Below are 22,837 nucleotides of genomic sequence, written 5' to 3'. Positions count from 1 at the left end.
ACTCCCTTCACTGCGCTCTGATTTACCTACAAATACAGTTTGTGCCGTGTTTACTGAGCGGATTTCCTCAGATTATAGACATTGTCATAGTGGCATTGGTTGGGGCTCATAAACTTGAGGAAGCATCTCCATCACTGTCGCTCCTCGGTTCAGATTTGAGGGACATGTTGGACACCTGATCAGAGCTGAACAGGATCAGGACTTCTGCTGGGTGCTGGAAGCAGTCAATTTAATTTCGTTTCCACTTTCCTTTCAGTCTCAGTTTGCTTTCTACACTTCCATTTCCTTTACTGTTGGAAATTTAATCTGGACTTGTTCTGGACACAAACTGTCTCCTTCTTGCTTTTCGGACCCCATCCCACCCCGCAATCCCTCATTTCTGATTCTCTGTCTGTGGTCGTCTCCTCTGTGTGGTTGAGCCTCCAGATCACTGCTCCCTAGATAACTCTAAGTCTGCATCTATCTCCTTAGACCGTCTGATTAGCAGGACGTCACACAAAGGGGAAGTAATCCCAGTCTGGACCCAGAAATAGACCCCTGGGAGGGGCCGGGCCAGCACAGAGATGCTCCATAGCCAACGTGCATGTGTCCACGGCTAATCCCTTCTTAAATAGCCCCTGGGCAAAGGAGCGAGGGAGGGAGCTGCTGCGGGGGACGTTACGCCGTGGGAGCAGCAGCCGTCAGTGTCCTCGGACACAACTCAGCAGGAGAGGAATTCAGACGCTTGTTGGACCGTAAGAGCAAAGTCCTTCAACCAGGATGAACTTTGCTGCCCAGTTATTCTACTCGAGCTACTTGAGCGAGCGACTTGAGCGTTTGTACTCACCGAGGCCTGCACTGAAAGCCAGCGAGGAGAATGACCCCTTCTGGCAGAGGTGGGAAATTACATGAAGTAGCCCCCTGACCTCTCCCCTACCCAGATCAACCCTGTAGTGACCGATCCACCCTCTGAGAGTTCAAAGGTAGCTCCTGCCTCCACAGCTTCAGTACCTCTGTCTCCAGTTACTTCTATTCCTCCTCCTCCTCCTCCTCTATGTTTGCTGACTATCACACCTTTGAATCTCCAGCCTCTTCCCTGTCTGCCTCTCATTAATCTGAAAATGAACTCAACAAAACCAACCCTTTGTCCTCCAAATCTGTGTCTGGCCGCTGCGGACCCAAAATCAAGGTTGAATGTCCGCCTTGATCCAGGTCGCCTCCAGAAATGGCCTCTTCCTCTTCCTTTCCTCTTCCTCTTCCTCAGCTCCTGCTCATTGTAGAAGAGAGATACCCCCCCCCCTCCAAGCCCTGGTAGACTCGCTCCTTGGTTCTCCACCTTATTCTCCTTTTTGTTTCCAGGTCATTTGGAAAGATTTAAAGAGAAATCAAAAGGTAGCATTGGAGTGAAGAAATAATCCCTTAATGCAATTCTGTGGCATTGCATTGTGCAATACGTAAATTACATTACAACACGATTTGCAATTACTTCCTCTTTGTTTGTCCCAGTTTACATGGAAGTCTACGCCTGTCAGGGTTTTCTAATGTGAACCAGTACCAGTAAGAAAGTTGTCGTTTGTGTGCCTGAAAGGATGCAAAGCTGCACTTTCAACATGCAACATCAGCGATCAGGTCACACGTGCTAGGAAAAGCTTTCTTCTGCCAAATGAACATTGTTCCAGATGAAAGAGGAAGTGGCCAGTTGGGGCATTTAAAGGACATTAAGAATCTGAGACGCGATGATGAAAGCCCGGTGGACTGAAATGTCCCCTTCACTTTTTTTTGTCTTTGCCCTCGCTTTTTAGCTTTTTGTACCATTTTGAAATAAAAGAAGCTATTTTACCATTTCAGCTCTTCATCTCCTGCTTTGATGAGGCTTTTTGAGGCTGCCATGTTGCTCTTTCCCCCCCCCCTTTGATGTCATTTTTGAACTCTGCCTTTGAACCGAAGCACCATAATCACAGGTGCAGCCTTGGACTTTTGTTATTCACAATCAAAAGAGGAGCATGCCGTGTGGTTTAATGTCGGGTCTGAAAGGGACGGAGAAGTGGGGCAGGGAGCAGTAATGGAACTGGGAGACCAGGTGAAAGGTCACCGTATTGTTTCTGTCAGATCATGTGGTATAAATAGAGCGGGATGTTCTCTGCAGGGTGTTGGCAGACCAGGGAAGATTGAGACTTTTGTTTGGGAGAGCTGCTCCACCTGGTGGTGCTATTTTAGCACACTGGGCTCACAAAGACACTTTTATCAGTGGACTCTTTATTATTTTACCCTGCGTGGGCTTCATCTGGAATATCATGATGCAGCAGACCCCTCCTTATACTGCAGATCAGTCCACTGTACAGCCCTATTCAAACCTACAAACTTACCTGTTAACCATTTGAGAACTGCTTTAGAGGCTAAGTGACTCAGTTAATCCTATTATTATGTTCACACTGTGTGAACAGCTCCCTCATTAACTAGAGAGAAACCTCCACAAGTGTGTCTGATCCAGTTTGGCATTGTGTCGTTTGAGGAATGATTTGTAGATTTGTAAAGAAATGGAACAATTTAAATGAAATGTACTGTTTGATTGCATCCCATGCCCATTCACCAGGCTGTTATAAATCAAACTGTCCAGCTCTCACACCTAAATTGCCACTTTAATCGCTCGCGTTTGTCCCCTGAAAAGAGAAGCTGAATGACCCAATGAATCATAAATTGACTTCTAGATGTATTCTGTCACAGGGTGGAAGCTGGGTTGACATGAAAGGTGAATTAATTTATCTCAGATTGAAGAATGTGAGGCCTCGGACAGGGAGGGAAACGCTCACGTTCCTTACGAGAGTCGAGGTCAGTTCGATTTTCGTCTGAACGTTACAACTGTAAAGTCGTCACTTTAGAAAAAGTTCTTACCACCAGTCTTGAATGTTAATGAGACTCAAGGAGTGATGAATGAACAGGGATTAAAATCACTTCAGTGATCAAACTTTATTCATATTGAACCTTTTAAACAAGTAAAATGTATTTTAAAGTGCTTTAAAAAGGGCTCATTAAAGTGGATTAGATTAATGCACAGATTAAAAAAAAAGATTAAAAAAGACAATAAATTAAATCACAGTCAGTCAGTAAAATGTTAATAAAAGGTAATAGAAGAGCATATATCATGATCAGAGTAACATCATTATATAACAAGTTCAAATGAAATAAGTAATAATGATGACAATGAGACAATTATAATTACAAAAACCATAAAATCATAAAACACCACATAAAAGCCAGACTGAAGAGATGTGTGTGTGTGTGTGTGTGTGTGTGTGTGTGTGTGTGTGTGTGTGTGTGTGTGTGTGTGTGTGTGTGTGTGTGTGTGTGTGTGTGTGTGTGTGTGTGTGTGTGTGTGTGTGTGTGTGTGTGTGTGTTGGATTGTAAATTAGCACTCTATATTGATGACACTTTGTTTCTCCTCAAAAAAATGTGACAGTGTTTCATGATCCTTTATGTCAGAAGACAATCCTACATCCTGGGTCATATCTGGTAGAAAAAAAAAATCAAACAAATACGTTTTAACAGACATGAACTCCTTGTCTTTGGCTGCAAATGTTATTTCATAAAGTACATTTTTACACACCCAACCCAAACTACTGAACGTTTAATATCTCTAGATTAGGGTGTCTCAGAGAATCTTTCATTTTAATCACAGCATTACAATTATAGATCCTCTGAAGGAGGTTTATGAGGTTGTTGATGTATTTAAACAAAATTGCAGAATATTTTTTTCTTTTATACTATAAAACTGTATTCAGTCTATGAAATATGTATTTAGTAACTACAGCTCACACACCGACATTGCTAATTTTTCCAAAGCATCCTTTAATGTTGTGAATTTTCCATTCATTCATTTCATTAGGAGATTGCAGAGACTTGAATGCAGCATCATATCTGTTACACTCTAGTTCACTGTGGGAAACATGCAGTAGAAAACAATCATTGATTTTAAAAGTCCTGTGCTGTGCTGCACTCATGGGCTTTGGGGAAATAAACTTCGTGACCTGAGTGATGAACATTGAAACGTCTTCATTCAAGAAGCTGTTCACATATTCACATCTTCATTTTCACATCATCCATGTCTGCTCAGTTTTTATCTTCTAGGTTTATAAGATGTAAATTCAATCTGAGATACTGGAGCTTCCTGACTGCGCATGGTTAACACATTTCTCATGTTTGTTACATTAGCATGCAACAACAGCTTTGGTTTATACGGAAATAAAGGGAGCTACACATGATTTCGACTGAACTTTTATGTAGTTGCCAAATATTTTCACTGTGAGACTGACAGGATTCAGGATGTGTAAAACGGTCTAATCTGTGCTGTCAATCATTTTTGGAAACCACAGGTAATTTTTCTGAAATGCAATGAGTTCCAAGTTGGACTGAATATGTGTGTGTTGTTTTGTTTCCCAGAGAGGAGCTGCATCTGGGCCCCGGTCAGTCCGTCGGCCCTTACAAATGCTGCCGCGTCAGTAACGGCAACACGACCCGCCGATCCACCTTAATCGAACCGGAGCGTCTGAAGGACTTCGGTGAGGAGGAGCTGATCAACGGCGACGTGACGTTCCATGACACCAAAGTCACGGGGGCCCCCGAGATCATGCTCGTGGAACCCCCCAAAACCAGACGACTCAGCGAGTTCAGGATGGTCCCCAGACCTGTTCCTCAGTACCTCCGCTTCGAGGACATCAGCGCAGCAGCCTTCAGGATCCAGATGGGGATACAGAAGACACCTTGTACGGTACGCTGGCAAAGCATGAGCTCACTTAATGTGCACAGGCATGGTGGGAAAGAAAGAGGTGGGTGACCTCTGACTTCTGTTAGGGACCCAAGTCTCACAGCTCATCAGCGAATCTTTGAAAGATGTCAACAAGGCAACCAAAGCATGATACACCCATCAGTCCACGACAGCATCCTGTGTCTGTGTCAGGATTGGCCTCGCCTCGGCATGGAAAACCATGAGGTTGGAGTTACGTACAGAAACTGATGAGGTAGTTAGGAAAAGATTTAATTGAAGAAACTCACGTTGCTTTCACAGACTCCAACCCTGTTCTCCTGGGTTAAAGTCCTGGGTTTGATTGATCCAACACCACCAACCTACCTCCTCAGTCGGACTTTGTCACTTTAGTGCTTCATTATATCACTTTTGCCTTTTGGACCCTGGTCATACGAGTGTACGCGAAGTGACACTGATCCAGTATTCTCCAGTGAACTGATGATATTTGATGCTTTGGTGTGAAACTTGCCTGAAAATGTTGTTGGGATTGTTTTTAAGACAGACTGTAAACCTACAAGTCTTTAACAAGTCAAAAGGAATGACTTGCTACTGAAAAACAGGTGTATTTCCACCTTTATTTTCAACGAGACACAACACAAGAACAGTATCTCTAAGACTCCCAGAAATGTTCCAGTGTCTCAATATCCAGCTCAAAGAAGGCAGTTTAAAACTAATGATGTGTTCAGACCAAACGCGAAGCGAATTATTCCCGCGGAGCAGTTACACACAAAGTCAATGCAAAGATGCGAATGTCCGCATATTTACAGCCGTACACGCGCGAGTAACGCAAGGCCAGAATTCGCTTGCATTTGGTCCTAACACAATATTAGAACTACAAGGAATGGACAGGTGGGCTGTTAACCATTACAATAACTATATATAATATGAATATTGTGTATATGTGTGCAATGTCATGTTTGCTCTGTTCATTTACAGCATTTGTTGGAGTAAAAAGACTTTAAGTCAAGTTTCCTTGAAAGAAATCAGTTTGTGTTTACGCTGAGAATTCATTTTTGATGTCTAAATGATTATTGGTGAACCAACTGGCATTTCCTAAATGAACAGGGAAGACAAAGTATGTGCAGGTCAGTTTTTCCTGACATGAAACAGAGTTCAGCTGTGAAAGTGTTGCTTCTTTGTGTGTGCAGTACTCCAGACTGTCCAAACAGTACGGGATGGAGATCTACCTGAAGAAGGAGCATCTGCACTACACAGGCTCGGTGAAGGAGAGAGGAGTGCTCTACCTGCTCACCTCCCTCACACAGGTAACACAAAGCACAACACCTCCCTCACACAGGTAACACAAAGCACAACACCTCCCTCACACAGGTAACACAAGGCACAGAGAGAGGGGACAACTGACCGCTGCTGACCTGTGGTGATAAAAATAGTCAGAAGCTCAGAGATGCATTTATTTGCATGTGTCTGCTGTTTGTCTATGAACAGGTGAGACTCATTTCTACCACACACCAACAGTGTGACCGGAGCACCGGTTATGTTTCGTTTTAGAGTCGGTAGGTTTGATTTCCTGGTGAGAAACACAAACACTGACAGTACTTGTTTAACACACAACCTTCTGTCACACATAATGTAGTTCTTGACATTATTAGTTATATATGATTCTCAGTTACTGGTGATATTGGAGTGTAAGTGCATCATACTATAGTCTAACATGGGCACTTGAAAGGTACAGTGTACTAATCTTAGCCTTTTAATCTCCAACACACTGCAAATAGTTTCTACTGACTTTATTTACTCAGTTCTGTTTGCTGTGTGTACATATTTGTGATATATGACTCCATGTAAAGCAGTGTCGGGGAGTAACTTTTTACCAAATTACATAATCATATTATACACGTAAGAGAGAAAATATGGAATTAAATTACAGTTACTATTCAAATGTTGGTGATTACAAAGGGGTTGCCTCCGAATATGGTCTTTTGTTTAAAAAGCTGTATAAGTATAATATAATAGTCATTCTGTTGCTTTGCGTTTTTTGCCCTTCTGTCTCTATGCAGAGAGACTCCATTCATTTTGAAGAATGCTCTCAAATTTTGAGCCTTGCTTTTGATTGTTCTTTTGTTTGAATTAGCATCGCCTCAGACAAAGAAGTATTTAAAAAGAGCCATTCAGGAATCAGTGTGAAAACCCTGTGAACAGCCCTCAGACCTGTTGATCGCTCTCTCATCACTCAGCATTGAGTCGACCTGAATCTAGACTTGGTTTGAGGTTCTAGGAAAATGTTTCCTTCTCTGCAGTCAGCTGTGATCGACATACTGTCATTTATTTTGGTGGTTCTGTTTTTAAATCAATACATCTTAATTCAAGTTCTGTTAAATAACTTTAAATAAAGTTTGACAGTTTACACTTCAGGACTTTTCAGAATTAATGCCCAGTTTAAAACATTTGTCAGAAAATTCATCAAAGTAAAATTTCAATGATTAAGTAATTAAAATAATTACACTACTTCCTACATTTTTAACTATTCACTATAGCCTGTAACATTTCTAACCTTCCATCACTGACGTCAAGCGTTTGTTCACGTCCCTCCAGGAGCAGCAGAGGAAGGGTGTGATCGTGGCCACCGACTGTAACTTCTCCATGGCCGTGGCTCACCACGCTGTGGAGATGAAGATCCCGGTGTTTGTCATCATGCCATCATGCTGCTCCTCGCCCCGTCTCAGGATCTACAGAGACTATGGCGCCATGGTCATCTCCTACGGCAGCACGGGCCACGATTCCCAGAACCATGCCTGCCATCTGGCCAAAGAGAACGGATACCTCTACCTGGAAGAGTCAGTCCCACTGATATTCAACTTTAATATATTAAAGTATTAACTTTTTTAAACTCTGTGGCCTGTAAAAATCGCAGAACGTTCAGCACGGAATAAACGGTCGGCACCTCATCAAGCTGATGACGTTCATTAAAACAATTTAAAAAATAATGCTGTACTTAGGAAAACACACTTTATGGACAGTGGTGGCAGAGTGTCGGCCAGTTTTGGCACATGCTGATTGGTTAAAGTGAACCCGAGGTCTACGTCCAGTCGCATGGCACGAGTGCAAACGATCCCCTATGGAGGGGGACCAGACCCATATTCACCAAGTGAAAATCATATAATGAAAATAGATCTGGTTCGCAAAAGGCTACAAATCTACATCCAGTATGATACAATTTCCCCTTTTTTGTATAACAAAAAGAGTGTAATACTTTTTTTTCTCTCTTTGCCGATGACCAGAGAGGAGAGTTCAGTATACCTGGCAGGCCTCGGCACTGTTGGCATGGAGATCTACGAACAAGTGCCCAAAGTCGACGCAGTGGTTATTCCTGCAGCTGGACAGTACAGTTTACTGGCCGGCACGGCTGCAGCCATCAAACACCTCAACTCTCGCATTCTTGTCATAGTAAGTGGACATTCATGGGTTTGGTGATGGGAATTAATAGAATTTATAAACATCTATATTTATAAACTTGTTAATGCTCTTCCTGCAAACGAGGCATGTAACCCTTTACTTTTTTATTGCTAAGCTGAGATTGCTCTTCGCCCACTCCATCACCCGCCTGGTATTAACACAAGTGTGCTCTTCATTCTGCTTGGATTTCCTTAATAAGATAAATATATTTGAAGTGTTGTTCGTCTGTTCCACAATGTGCCCACAGCAGCTTTTGCTCTTTTTACACTGGAGGCATGCGGCAGCCCTCTCCTTCCATTTTCATATCCTTTCCTCGTGGACAGCGAAGCAATCAAGTAAATTTACTGCCAGGTCTTACCGAGTCATAGACGTTGTAAAATACAACAAAGCAGCTGATTAAAGCTTCCAATCTGCCCATAGATGGTCCTGTTTTCATTAAAGTGATCATACAAATGTTTCATGTTGGTATTAAACAGCATTACAAGTAATCACAGTGGAGAGGAAGCAACTTTACTTTGAAATACAGCCTGTTTAATATGTTCCAGCTGAATTCAAGAGAAAATGTCTTGCAATTAGTGGATTAAATTATACTTATGTCATAGAGTGAACATGCACTGTGGATGAGCGGGAATAGACTTGGAATAACCAACAGTGACGTCACCCATTGGTTTGTAAACGGCCATAATGAAGCCTCGAGTTCGGCCAGAGGTGACCATATTTGGACGAGCTGGAGAGGAGAGAGCGGTTGATCTGACTTAATCTGATTGGGAATCTGAGTACATTACGCCCCATCTACCTGCAGTGGAGACCTGACGGCACCACAGGCCTGTCAATCAAACAGACACGTCCCCAAAACACAGCATTTTGGAGATATTTTCGAATTAATGACAATTATTTTCAGATGGACCGCCAGAAAACTGACAAGAAGGAATGACTTTACCTAACCACACAATGATAACTTTTGAGTTTGTTTTCCCTGAAACAAGTTGAATGGGAGTCTATGGAGCCGGAAGCTTTTTGGAGCAAGACTCTAGTGGCACTTCTGCATCAGCCTCATTTTTTTGACCCGGAAGTTACATCCACGTTTATATACAGTCAATCACTGGAACATAATAGTTTTGCCACCCAAACAGCCCAGCTGGTCGGTCCACCACTACTTTGTTTTTAGTACTAATATGTTAGCATACTAACATGCTAAATTAAGATGGTAAATATTACTGTACACCTGCTAAACATCAGCATGTTAGCCTTGTCATCTGAACAAGCCTTGTCTTTCCTGAGTGCAGTTTCACAGAGCTGCTAGATCATAAACTCGTACCTTTATTTATAACTATGTATGATCATAATCACTTCGGAATAATCGAATCGATTTTCTCCAACAGGGAATTGAACCAGAAGGTTTCCCTCTCCTGCTACAATCCCTGAAAACAGACGGACCAGTCAAAGACATGCACAGCTACCCCAATAAGAAACTTTATGGAGGTAAACTCATCTCATGTCTGGTTACCCAGTTTAAAAACCTGCACTGTTAGAGTCATGAGTCATCTTTCATGTTTCAGATTTTTAGTGCAGGACTGTCATTAATGTAAATGTTGAATCAAAGTCATAACCATGTGCACATTTAGAATATTTTTCATTTCTCTCCTGAGCATGTGATGATCTTCTGACTGTTCTCAGATCTGATGGAGCGTTCACTTGGTGTTAACACGTTTCACCTGGCAAAGAAACTGGTAGATAAGGTCATCTCCGTCAGGTACTGCAGCTCCACAGTACATTTCTTTGGAAAGCTTTTACTTGTGTGAAACAAACATAGCTGCTTTTTCCTCTGAAATAATGATGTCTTTAAGGATACTGTGACCGGTATTGTTAAAAGTCATCTCTGTACTAACTCATCCTGGTATTTAAGAGTCATAGCAGTCCTTTTGGTTTTCTCACAGTGAGGAGAACTCTCTGGTGGCGATGCTGCGGTTTCAGGAGTTTGAACGCTCCACTGTGGACACGGAGGGAGCCATGGGACTGGCCGCCATCCTGGCCGGACAACTACCAGAGCTGAGAGGCAAAAAGTGGGTCAGACGTACCTGAAACCTACAGAGAAATTCTCCTCACTTATTCCCCTTCGGAGAATAGACTTCGGCTTCATCAAAAGTTGCCTGAGATCAGTTTTTCCAACAGATTAAAAACCCTTTGTATCATTTTAAATATAGTCCAAACACTGAGGGCTGAAATGTCTTTTTACTTAACGCCTGAAAAGCTTGACATTCTGGCAATGCAGCGTTGTCAGCACTGCTAATCCTTTTGGCTGCAGATGAAACAAGCCTCTGTGTCTGTGTTGTAGAGTTGCTGTAGTGGTGACAAGCGCTAACATGGAGCTGGAGCTGGTGAGGCAGTGCGTGGACCGGGCTCTGGTGCTGGACGACCGGGTCAGTAAGTTCTCGGTGCAGCTGGGAGAGTGGCCAGGAGACATGGCCAAGCTGCTCGACGTCCTGTCCAGAGAAGACGTCAGGTAGACGGGGCACCCGTCCATCCACACATTCTTTTTTTCTTTTTTTTAAACCCCACGCTAAATCTGTCTTTCTGGTGAGACGTGTAATTCTTTCCCCTGTCTTGTCTTCTCCCTCCCAGGTTGTTGGATGTCTGCCATCGGAGACACAGCAACAAGTCAGACCTCTTTAAGGCAAAGGTAGGTGACTAATCTCACCGCTCATCTACTTTTCCTTCAAAGCCACGAAACTCTTGTTTTTTTTTTTTTTATTTGGCGGGAATTAGAAGGCCAAAAATACAAATAAAGTAAATAAAGACAGTTATTTATCTACAACTTAATTGGACAACAACATTCATAACTGTAGGTAAGTGGCCTGTTTGTAGTGATACCCTTATGAGTAGTTATTCATGGATTATTTTTTCATCATGGCATTATTACCAAATATAGACAGTATTAATAAATTATTTATTAATAGACGTGAGATACAATTTATATGCTTGTTTACAAAATATACCAAAACGTTCAAATAACTGACCCTGGTGTGAGGTTTTAAAGTGACTGTGTAACTTCTGAAAGAAGAAATAACTCATTATTCTTCTAAGAAATGAAAAGTTAAATTGATAAGTAATAAAACACAATTCATGGCTGACCAATGCAGACTTTGGACACGCAGAAACGTACAACGTTCCATTCAGACTCCAGTTACGGTACGAAACAGTCTGTGCAGCCATGAGACGGATTTGTTGACGGATACAGGACGGGAATTTGAACTTCCAAAAACTTCCAAAGTCCGACAGCGACTGCTTCAATCACAAATGTACCTACTTCATCGTTGTCATGGCTACATGTGATGCACATTATCACTTTACAATGGGCACCTGGAGGCCTACGGTTGAGGAAGTGATGGCATATTCAAGGAAAGGAGTGTCTGCAGGACTTTAACACCATGTGTGTGTCCTTGTACCCTTTTAATTAATACATTATTGAGGTGTGAGACAGTGAATGTCCTTGCACAGCCTCCCTTCAAAATAAATGTTCCCTGGTGCATTTGCAGTCACCACACTCACAGTGTGGACAGTCTGTGTGGTCACAAACTTTAGGGTCGTACGCTGACATCTGCAGCGAGGTCATTTATGTCACTTGGTCTGGTGTGACCATTAGTTCACATCGGCCAATTTTAGCTTGTTAGCAAACTGTAAACACAGTATTGCTGTGCAACTGATATGACTCTTCAGTACTTTTTAGCATCATCCTGTCATTGGTACCATAATGGTGGCTGGTTCAACAGAAGTTACACATTCTGATATTATAATTTACAGTAGAAAAGAAGCCTCTGGGTACACCAATGCAAAGAAACTTAACTGATGAATCCTCTTGGACCAGTTATCTTATTTTAATAATGGTTTCCTTTATTATGTCTTGCTTATAAAACCTGATTAAAATGCTAGATTGCATTGGAAATTATCAGAATTGTCCCATAACCTCCTGGCTTTATTATTACCCTTGTAGTCTGCACTGTTTATGCACCGGCGGTGTCAAAAGGTGAAAGGTGTTGCATAAGTAACGTCACCGCCCTAATTCTAATCAGTGTGTGTGATGCCAGAGGGGTAACTACCTGTGTGTGTGTGTGTGTGTGTGTGTGTGTGTGTGTGTGTGTGTGTGTGTGTGTGTGTGTGTGTGTGTGTGTGTGTGTGTGTGTGTGTGTGTGTGTGTGTGTGTGTGTGTGTGTGTGTGTGTGTGTGTGCGTGCGCGTGTGTGTGTGTGTTGACAGGTGGAGTGTGTGGTGGAAACCAGGGATAAGACACAGAGCGCTCAGATGCGCAAGACGCTGGGCGAGCGCTACCCTTCTATATGCTGGCTGGACCGGTGATCACAACAACAACAACAACAACAACAACAACAACAACAACATGAACACAAACTGCACTCACAATAGAAACATTAAAAAAAAACAGGAAAGACACAGTGTTAAAAAGTGAGATGACCTGCAAACACATGCTGTGACATAAACAGACGATGCTTGTTCAGCAGTGTGTAAGAAAAGCCTTGAGATTATAGAGCAAATATTATTCATATTAAGTTTATTACTTATGCTGCTATTGTACTTTGTTCATCCTGGCACCCTTATTACAGTGAAGTGGTTAGACTGCATGAATTGGAGCATGAATCTCCCTCTGCATTAGCTGCAGGTTGGACTGTACAGATAAATGCAGGTCTTCTCTTCCAGTACGCACTACAAGCTCCCGACAAACACCAGAACATGAGATCTATTTTTCCATGAGTGATGTTTTTCAAATTCTGTATATATTTCTGTATTTATACTGTCCAAGGTGCTAGTGTCAGTCCGAGTAAACGTCTTCTCCAAATAAAAACTGGACAAATGACCCGGCCTCCTGCTTTCTGTGACGCGTGGGAGTGTTTGTTCCTGGTCAGGAGTAAAAGTGACGCAGGATGTGAAAGTGAATTGTGTCTGCCCTGTCACTCCTGATTAATGGTTGGAGACAGCTCGAGTGGAGACGGGGCTGTTTAAGACGGGTTAAGGCTCTTAAGTTCATAAGCAGAGGACATGTTGACCCCGCACGACTGCTTCACCCTTATTTAGCTCACATCACACTTCATCTGTGTGATGCAAACACCTTCTTGTTGGAGGTCACTGAACAACAGAGTTGTGATTTGTAAGTCTAAGTAGAACTAACACTATGTCTTCTAAAATTATTGGTTAGGTTTAAGCTTGCTGTATTTTATAACTGTATAATATAAAATTACAGACATGAGCAGACGTTGAAGGTTGGTTTTAGAAGCGCTGATAGAGCTGCAGCTCCTCAAATCATGACGCAGGGAGTTTTACAGAAAAAGATGATTGCCCAAATGCAGTGCGGCAAAATGCTACTGTCTCATATGGAGAATGTTCTTGTAGATAATAGACTTTACTGAGCGAGTATACATTAGGTCCCATAATAAAAAAGGGACCAAAGCATTTAAAATGTTATACACCAGACACAAATTTTAAAATAATCAAAAATGTTGAATTTTTTTAGCAGGAGCTAATTGAAATTAGCCTCTGCCCTGTACTTTGTGCTTGGAGCTGATTAGCATGCTAACAGGCTAAAGGGCATTGTCAACATGGTAAACGTTACTTCTTACATAAAGCATTTAGCTTAGCTTAGTTCATTTCCACAGAGCCACAGGCACGACTGTATCCTCATTTGTTTGAACATGTTTTAGGTGAATTCTTCTGTAAAATTCAGTAATATTTAGGGTGAAGACCAGCTTGCTTTTAGAGGAATAAAACTCGGGAGTGAAAAACTTCAGATGCAGTTCTTAAATCACTCTTTATTTTGCAGGGTTAACATTAAGACTTCCAGCATGTAGTTTAAAAACTCACAGCACTTCAGTATGAGAAAGGCAAATGCGACAGCAGCTCTCTTTATTTTTTATCCTGGAAGACTTTTGAGGCTGATGGCAGCGTACCATCTGCAGCCAACCTGTCTGACAGTATGTTCATCACAGCAGCTGAAAAAATACATCCCGGATGCCACCATCCAGGCTGAATGTAAACATCATGAGAGCACACAGCAATTTCATTAAAGATTCCCCTTATCCTTGTATTGGACTAAAAAAAAAGAAAATCTCCACACAGATTCATCTAGAAAACTCTGATGCTTAAATAACTTCTGTTAATGTTATTAATAAAAACTTTAAACTATTTCCTCTGAAGGCCGCCATCCTTCAGCTTTGTGTACAGAAAATATATGGAATGAAACAGAGCTCACCATAGGAATAAAGGCATTAAGAGAATTTGTAGTGTCTTTATCAAAGATATATTATTATATTTATGTTAATAGAAAAGGCTCAGATGTCCTCCTCCAGTACGTCTCTGTGCCCCTCAGCAGGATTTTATGCTGAAGACAAAGACGGTGGAAGAAGAAGAAGCACCAGGAAGTGACTGACTCTTGATTCTCTACATTGTGCGGTTTTGTTGCTCTGTCGGCGTCTCCTGCTGCCGTCACTGCTGTTTGGGACGCTCGGGGTCGTACTTGATGAGCAGGCCGAGGGAGGCGAAGCCAAACAGAAAGGTCTGGAAAACCCACAGGCAGCGAGTGACCGTGCCGTTGATACCTTTGTTACTGCAGGGAATTAATTCAGACACAGACAAGGGTTAGTTTCTAGTTATGTCCACAGTGGACAGCATTGTGTCATTCATCATTTGCAACTAAAGCATCGAAAGAAATATTTATTTCTGTTAACATATGGGTATGAAACTAGGGACAAGCGAGTACACCATTATTTGTATCCGTACTCTGAAGGGGCGGGGCTTAATCAGGAGTTGTTTGTGTGTGTGTGTGTGTGTGTGTGTGTGTGTGTGTGTGTGTGTGTGTGTGTGTGTGTGTGTGTGTGTGTGTGTGTGTGTGTGTGTTGGGAGGGGGGAAGCCACAGCCACCAATGACAATTTTCATCAGCACGGATATTGTTGAAATATATACTCGTACTCGTCAAAAGTACATTATCTGTTCCTCTGTACCCGATATTCGTAGCAGCCGAGTACTCTTAGGATGGACAGTGTGTTTGAGAGGAGCTTTTAGGCTTTTGAAGGATAAACAACAAGAGGTCACAGTTCTTAATCGGAAAACAGTGGATTTACTCCTTTGTTAAAGTATCTCAAAAAGCGGCATTTTTGGGGGCATGTCTGTTTGATTGACACGCCTGTAGGGCAGTCGGGTTTACGCTATGGGTGGGTGAGGGCATAGTGTCCTCGGGTTCCCAATCAGATCGACTCAGATCAACCGCTCGTTCGTCCCCAGCTCGTCCAAATATAGTCACTTTTGGCTCCAAAATAACGGGAGGTCACAAACCAGTGGGTGACGTAAGTGTTGGTTGTAGCTTGGTATGTACGTATGTATGTACGTGTGTTTGTTTGCCCCTCTGGACATGCGACCTGTTTGATATTAATAAACTTTAATAAAACAGCAACCGCCAAACTAGCAGCACTGCTTCTTCTACTTCTGCAGCCTCTCCAGCTCCCTCTTTGTTTCTTTGGCCTTGTTAATGAACATCTCTTTCAGCGGGTTTTGTTTATCCAACTGGATCCTTGTTTCCTTCAATTCTTCGGAAAGTCTGGACTTTTCAGCCGAGCGGTTGGCCCGCTCTGTTTCCAACAGCTCATGCAGTCTTTTGATTTCTTGGAGAAACGTATTGCGCTCCATGAACATGTCCTGGTTCCCTCCTCTTAATGGCCTAAACCTGTGGAACCTCGAGATTGGACTGGCCAATTGTTAGCGAGTTGAATCACAGAAATCTTGTTTATAATCGCAGCTCGTCTCTGAACAGATGTAGTCTGTATCAGTCGTCGGCGTCTAGCTATTGCTCACAGTGGTGTCACTTGCTCAAAAACGAATGATCTGATAGCTGAGGCCTTATATAGTGACCTGATGATGTCACAATGGGCATAGCATGGAATTTCCCTTCGATGTCTGGCTGCAGTCCTCCAGATTTCCATTTCTTCTTCTACTACTTTTTTTCCCCTCCGTGTTTGCATTCAAAATCACAATCTGTGTTTAAGATATAAACACACAAAGGCTGCCCCACTATCAGCATTCAAAAGCAGTTTTAAAGCAGCTATAAATCCCAAGCAGCAACAATGTATTTAATAAAGATCAGATATCCATTTTATTTCACTATTTACTTTATATTTAACAGGTTATTTGTATATATTTTTTATGGTTAAATGGGTCATAGGTCTCTTTTTTAGGCAGAGATTGTAGCTACTATGTAGCATGATAGTATCTAAATATCTAATTTATGAAGAAAAACAATTTCCATTAAACTCAGAGTTGATGTTCATGTGTATGTGGATTAAGAATTCGATTACAGCACCACCTAGTGGACGTTAAGGTTCCTGTCATTCTTACCTGCATTGCCTTAGTGCAACACAGGCCTCAACCACATGAATAGCAAAGGCTGCCCACCACCTGTAACAAAAAAACAAACATTTCTCATCAAACTGTGAAAATCTACCGAAACATCTTTACGTAACAAATCAAATCACTTCTAAACTCAGAAACGATTGTGATGTGAAAACATGACAACAATCTTCAGTTTTGTTTTTCCTCATGTAAAGATGACTAACAGCAACCATGACATCACCCGTGAGGTAATGGGAGTCACATGCCCTCACTTAAAGTCAACCACTTCACACCTTTCAGACCTCCAAAGCCTGAATGATGACTCAGGCACATGACTTAAACAAGAACACAACATGATGCTTTTGTTTGCTGTCTTACTACTGTTGTCATGTGATCAAAGGACTAATTAACAGCCTGTGAATGAGGCGCTGACGGCTCGGGAGGGAAAAGCTGTGAGGCTGCTTTGACCATCGTTTGAAGCGGCTCTGATCACATCAATCACCTTTTAATGAGAAAACAAAACACGTTCTGTTAGTGAGAGGTGTTGCAGTGTTGCTGATTAAAACGCTTGTATTCTGCACAGAAAAAGTGTCTATCTTTATTCAGAAAGAGTATATCTGATGGCACTTACCCTTTGTACATGATGTTGGCATAATTATCCACCAGGTGTCTGCAGAAGCTGCCAAAAGGACCAAGGTGGTCAAATGGGATTTTTTCTGGCGTAAACACGATGCACTGAAAAACAGCAATGAAGTAGTTCAACGTTGACTTAAATAACCCATATGCACAAAGCTATGCAGTATACGAGTTTGACTCACACTGTAACTTTTGAATCCCTTTAGTGCTGCGACTAAAACCGAATTACGACCTTTAATGAAAGACTGCCTGTGTTGTAAGAGACTGTACAATAACACGCAGTTTGTGGCATAAAGGCGAGCGGAAGAAGAGTCACCGGCTCTTCAGCTGAAAGCCGACTCTGTACTCTCCATCGTCTGCTCTCAGGAGATAAGTTGTCATTTCCATTAGAAGGTGCGCAGTAATGAGCTGTATGATTTTAGGCGTCCTGTTAATGGTGCGGCACTGTGACTGTCTCCCTGTAGCGGTTTGGATCGTGACTGTAGGCGCTGTGTGCTCGACAGAGCGCAGCCTTGTTGTGAGAAATGATGAAATTCATCACAGTTTTGGTTGTTAATCCGTTCTGCACTGCGTCTGAAGTGCTTTCATGTGAAATTGAATGAGTGTATATGTGGACACTAAAATCGACTTTTCAGATTTGAACCTGTTAAGCTGATGTCACCTATTAATGCTGCATCCCATCTACTGCCATTTAAACCACTTTCAATCATTCACTTCAACAGCCGTCTTTCTGAATCTGATTCCACATTAACTGACCGGAGTTATATCAGTGAAGATAAATTAAAAGTCAAAGACCCTTGACAGAACCAGGTAATAACCTATCACGTTTAGTTTGTCTTTATTCCCCGAAAAACGAAATTAAACTGGTTAATAAATGTATAAAGTATGTCAAAAACAACACCTCACGTGACCTGATCAGACTGACAGTGCCACATTGTGCTGCTATTGTCTTCTTCTTCTTCCCACCTGCGACCTGTCAGTCAGATTTGTGTCCATACAGTATGAGCTGAAAGGCGTAAAAGGGTCATTGTTGGAGGTCAGTGAGGTGTGTCGATGCTGAACTGTGTTTCTTCAACTATTATAGGTTAAAAAAAAAAAAGAAAAAAAAAAGAAGCTATGATAAACAAACCTTTTACTATGTGTGTATATTTCTGCTGTTAAATTTCTGTCTACATTACTGTGTATGTGAAAACGGTGTGATAATTGTTTTGGGAAATACACAGAATTCCATTGAAAAAGATCTCAATGTTTTTTTTGCGTCTGTGTCCAGAACAGCAACACATCTCTGACACACCTGAAGACATTTTGAAATTATGTTTTGGCTGTTGCTCAGTTCGGCATATATTATATTATATTATATTATATTATATTATATTATATTATATTATATTATATTATATTTGATGAACTTGTATCTTAGCTACAAGTTAAACCACGGTGTTTACTGTGTAGTCCACTTGTTAGCCTTACTGTCGCAGTGTACTGTCGGAGGGAATAATTCAACATCGTTATAGGCATTTGCCAAAGAACAGAGGAACATTAAACTAACGTTATATCGTGACTGCAGTTTGGCAGCGACAGTCAGCAGAGAGCGGACTTTAAACTGGACTTCGCCCTGAAGTTAGTTTGACCTGTGCTCTTACTGAGGACTGATAAGATTAGCTTTCAGCAAAACAGTGACTTGGCAATTACCTCCAGGGCTATTTTTCACTTAATATTAAGTTCTAAATGTCAATATAGAAAAATTAAGAGAAACAGAACGGTTATTAGCACAAGTGCGTTATTTCGTTTTGAGAATAAATAAAAAAAAACGACCCGGAGGACATTTTCCGCAACACAACACCGTGGCATTTAACCGCGCGGGTAGAGAAACAATGACAAACGGCTCTCCTTGTCTTTATTCTATCGCAGTTCAATTACAGCGGATACAATGAACTTACAGTAAAAAATCCCACTGAGAGTGTCACGGTGACAATCCAGAAGAGGCTGGTTCTTTTAAAGAAGTCGCGTCCATCACTTTTAGCCATAGCTGCTGCTGCTCTGCGTTGGTCCCGCTGTCAAATATGACCGTGTAATAACAACAGCGGCGAGAGGAGAGCTGACCGGGACACCGGGATGCAGGACGGACGGAGAAGGGGTGACAGAGGGATGGTATTTATTTTGTGTAGACGGTGGTGTAAGAAATATGTCTATCATTTACTTATGTGCAAGTACTAATGCCTCACTGTAAAAATACACCACTACAAGTTAAACTCCAGCATAAAGCTTATTTAAGTAAAAGTAGCTCATGAAATTATCATCGGCAAAATGTATGAAAGTATGAAAAGTGAAAGAACTCATTATGCAGTAAAATGGTCCCTGTTGGTGTTTTATTATTATATATATATATGATGTTTTTGTATTAATGTTACTAATGTGGATGTTGTATTTTACCGCAGTAGATGTTTGAAGTTGTGGTCGGTTTATATAGCTACTGTGGTTTAATCTACATTAATGAATAATTTTCTATACGATCGTCTTAAGCCTGTACAGTAGTCCCATTGTCCTGAGAGGACCATTTATCGCTATGATCTCTGTGGTTTTCATGAAGTCAGAAAGACAGTCCTGTTTTCAGCTTTGTGGCATGATCAAAAGAGTTTTTAATATGTTTCTTTATCTTAAAAAGTAAGCAAATATTTCACAACCTATATAGGAACAGTTAATCCTCCTGTTTATTAGAAATCTTCAAAATAAGACATTTGGAGATCAATGGTTTTCACTGGAGAGAAAGGGTATGAAAAATTGTCATCTTAAACGTAACTGGTAACTAAAGCCATCAGACACATGTAATGGAGTAAAACGTACATTTGCCTCTGACATTTAGCAGAAGTAACATAAAATAGACATAGTCATGTAAAGTACAAATACCTCCGATTTGTACTTTTCTGTAGTAATTTAGTAAATATACTTAAATACAGTCCACCAATACATGTAGAACATACAAATACACTGACATAAAATACACAGTAAACTGCAATTTGATACAAACCTGTGAGAGATTCTGACAATTGAGTTTTCTAACTATTTAATATATTCAGTAAGTTGAAAACATGTATTTAACTGCAGCCCATAAAGCAAGAAAAACATTTCAGTGCAGTGCTGCTCCTTTGGGGCTTCATTGTTGAGCAAGTGTGTCATTCAAAAAACCTGACAAATCAGATTGTCGGGTGAATATTTTAAGTGAGCACATCATTGAAATATTGGATTGTTTAAATATTTGTTTGTTTAAAAGATCATTTAAAAATAAATAAGAGCTTCTTTTTTTTTTTTTAGCTCTCTATAATATAGGCTACTTACACACTATAATACGACATTATGAATTATATAACATACAATGTAAAAAAGCTGTCTACCAGTGAGTTTTCTTACTATTCAATGTTAAAGAGAAAGCACAATGCTTGTTCACGTGTTCAGTAACTTATTTTAGTTTACTGAAACATTTCTAGAGTTGTTTCACGTTTTTAAAATGTTTTAATCATGTCTCTTGCTACACTGAACTAAATTGTAGAGCTGTATGAATAACATCCTAAATAATCCTTCTCCTGACAGTAATGTTAGAATACACTTTTGTTTGAATGCATTTGTTGAAAAGCAATAAACTCATGTCTCATCTTGCAATTTTACATGATTTTCCATTAAAAAAGTAGCAAAACATGAAATTACACATTCTAAAATGAATCCAAAATGCTACTTTATTCCTGAAGAAGTTGAAACATGATCAAAAACATCACATCCGTCCGTAATCAAACTGCAGGACTACTCCCACACACTTGCAGCATCATTAAGGATTATGCTTTACAAATTAGTACATGATCTGATAAGATGATCAGAAGCTTTTTTCAAACTTGCAGATCTCTATAGAGGGAGGATCAAACAAAACAAGATTATTTCTACTGATTTTGCATTAGCTGAATAACCTGCTTCCTGAACCAGAGTGTAGTTGTCTTTAATCACCGAATCATTGTATGCAAACTTGGGCATAACAAGAATTCAATCTGCTGCAATGGTTTATTGAAAAGACTCTTTCCACTTTTATTGTTTTATCAGACTCCTTTGAGATAATGACATGTCTGTGATGATTTTTTTTTTTAAATTATGAATATGCATTAAAATCATGAGTTCACATCAGTACGTTTGGGAGCCTCCACGTGTTGAGGTTGTATGATGCGTGATGGGATTTGGATAAAGCATAGAGAGAGCTGGTGGGACTTTGAGGAGCCGTCTCCACACACACACCGAGACATTAAGTCTGCTGCTCGTGCAGATAAAGAAAAAAAGTAACGCTCCTCTCTTGTCGTGTTACATCAGATAACTCCGGTAGACTTCAAGCTGCATTGTGTTCTTATATACTTACAAACACTATGAATCTGCTCCTGCACTTTGCTCTTTGGCACTATTGAACGTCAGCGTTTACATTTTCAACACTTTTCACATGCAGCTAAAAATCATTAAATGCAACCAACAGGAAAGAGGTCAAAGGTGTGCAGAAGTCCAGGAGTGGACATTATATGTAATTTGAGTAATCACATGGAAGATTTCTTGCAGCAGAAGGAAGTTTGACTCAATGAGATTAAAGGTCACTGCATCTGCATACAGCTCCGTCAGGGCACGGGCATGTTAAATCATTTAATAAGCTTGCCACTCTCTCTCTGTGATGCATCTATTCACTCGATTGTGGGAGCAGTTAATGTCCAATTAATCACTGAATGACCCTCCCTTGTTTTTCCTTTTGTTATATCAGAGAGCTGCTTTGCATATGAAAATAAAACAGGAGCCGCTGATTGGCTTCAGCTCTGAATGCTGCTCTGCTCCTCACAGGACTGTGGGTTAAATATTTCTTTGAGACTATTGTTGGTTGATTAAGTAAACAGTCTTGTGTTTAACACTAGTCATATGACTCCTGGCTGCTGAATTTGAATTAAAGGAAAGAGATAGTTTCCTTTAAATTAAACATTAGATCATGTTGTTGCACATTTCAGATAATCTGGGGCATAAAAATACAGCCACAGTATGTACTTATATGCATTAGAATGACATGCATTAATAGTAAAATGTGTTGACAAGCACAAAACCATTCAAATTCTGTCATTATTAGAATAAAAAAGATATAAAATAATGGATGGGAGAGGTGCATGGGCCTTGCCTTGTGCTGCATGTTTACCATTTTACATGCCACATATTTAGCAACACAAACAGTCACATGTATGTCATCTTTTAGTAAGTGGTTTTGGTGGGGCAAACGATCTTTCTTTTGTTTCTCCCCAAAAACCATCCCGCAGCTTATCATATTTACCCCTGATCTTGCCACCACTTTGATACAGAGTGGGTGATAATGAGGTGGGGTGGTGGGGTGGGGTGGGGGTGGAGAGGTGGGGACAGGGGTCAGAGTATCAACCATCCGTCCGCAATGGAAAAACAACACCCCGACACCCACTCCGGTCTGACTTCACCAGGGGCCCCTCTGGGCTCTCAGGTGATCAATATATAAGGTACCCTGACACAGACAGGAGACACAGTCAGAGACACACTCACACTGTCACAGTGACCATTCGTGTCCAAGATCCATTTTCTACATCCGCTACT

The 22,837-nt window shown here is 41.0% G+C and overlaps 2 protein-coding genes across 2 annotated transcripts; one reads left to right on the top strand and one right to left on the bottom strand.

Moving 5' to 3' along the window:
* The first annotated feature begins 759 nt into the window (after positions 1-759).
* Positions 760-12,546, top strand: LOC138615899 (L-threonine ammonia-lyase-like). The gene is made up of 11 exons (XM_069689775.1): positions 760-875; positions 4,417-4,744; positions 5,929-6,045; positions 7,334-7,575; positions 8,020-8,185; positions 9,577-9,676; positions 9,872-9,947; positions 10,132-10,257; positions 10,530-10,697; positions 10,817-10,874; positions 12,448-12,546. Exons 1-11 carry the CDS (start codon positions 760-762, stop codon positions 12,544-12,546), a joined length of 1,596 nt encoding a protein of 531 aa, XP_069545876.1.
* A 1,437-nt stretch (positions 12,547-13,983) lies between these two features.
* tmem254 (transmembrane protein 254) lies at positions 13,984-19,272 on the bottom strand. Its single transcript, XM_069689865.1, has 4 exons — positions 19,156-19,272; positions 17,211-17,314; positions 16,586-16,645; positions 13,984-14,803 (listed from the first exon to the last, which is right to left on the bottom strand). The coding sequence occupies exons 1-4, from the start codon at positions 19,240-19,242 to the stop codon at positions 14,683-14,685; spliced, it is 372 nt and encodes a 123-aa protein (XP_069545966.1). The 5' UTR covers positions 19,243-19,272; the 3' UTR covers positions 13,984-14,682.
* Positions 19,273-22,837: the final 3,565 nt, after the last annotated feature.

This window comes from Brachyistius frenatus, unplaced genomic scaffold (assembly GCF_029030835.1).
Source record: "Brachyistius frenatus isolate BFR_SWC_R1_liver_20210118 unplaced genomic scaffold, ASM2903083v1 Contig_8, whole genome shotgun sequence".
Classification (NCBI taxonomy): Eukaryota; Metazoa; Chordata; class Actinopteri; family Embiotocidae; genus Brachyistius; species Brachyistius frenatus.
The sequence above is the reverse complement of the archived record's forward strand: the minus strand, read 5'-3'. Positions and strand labels throughout refer to the sequence as shown.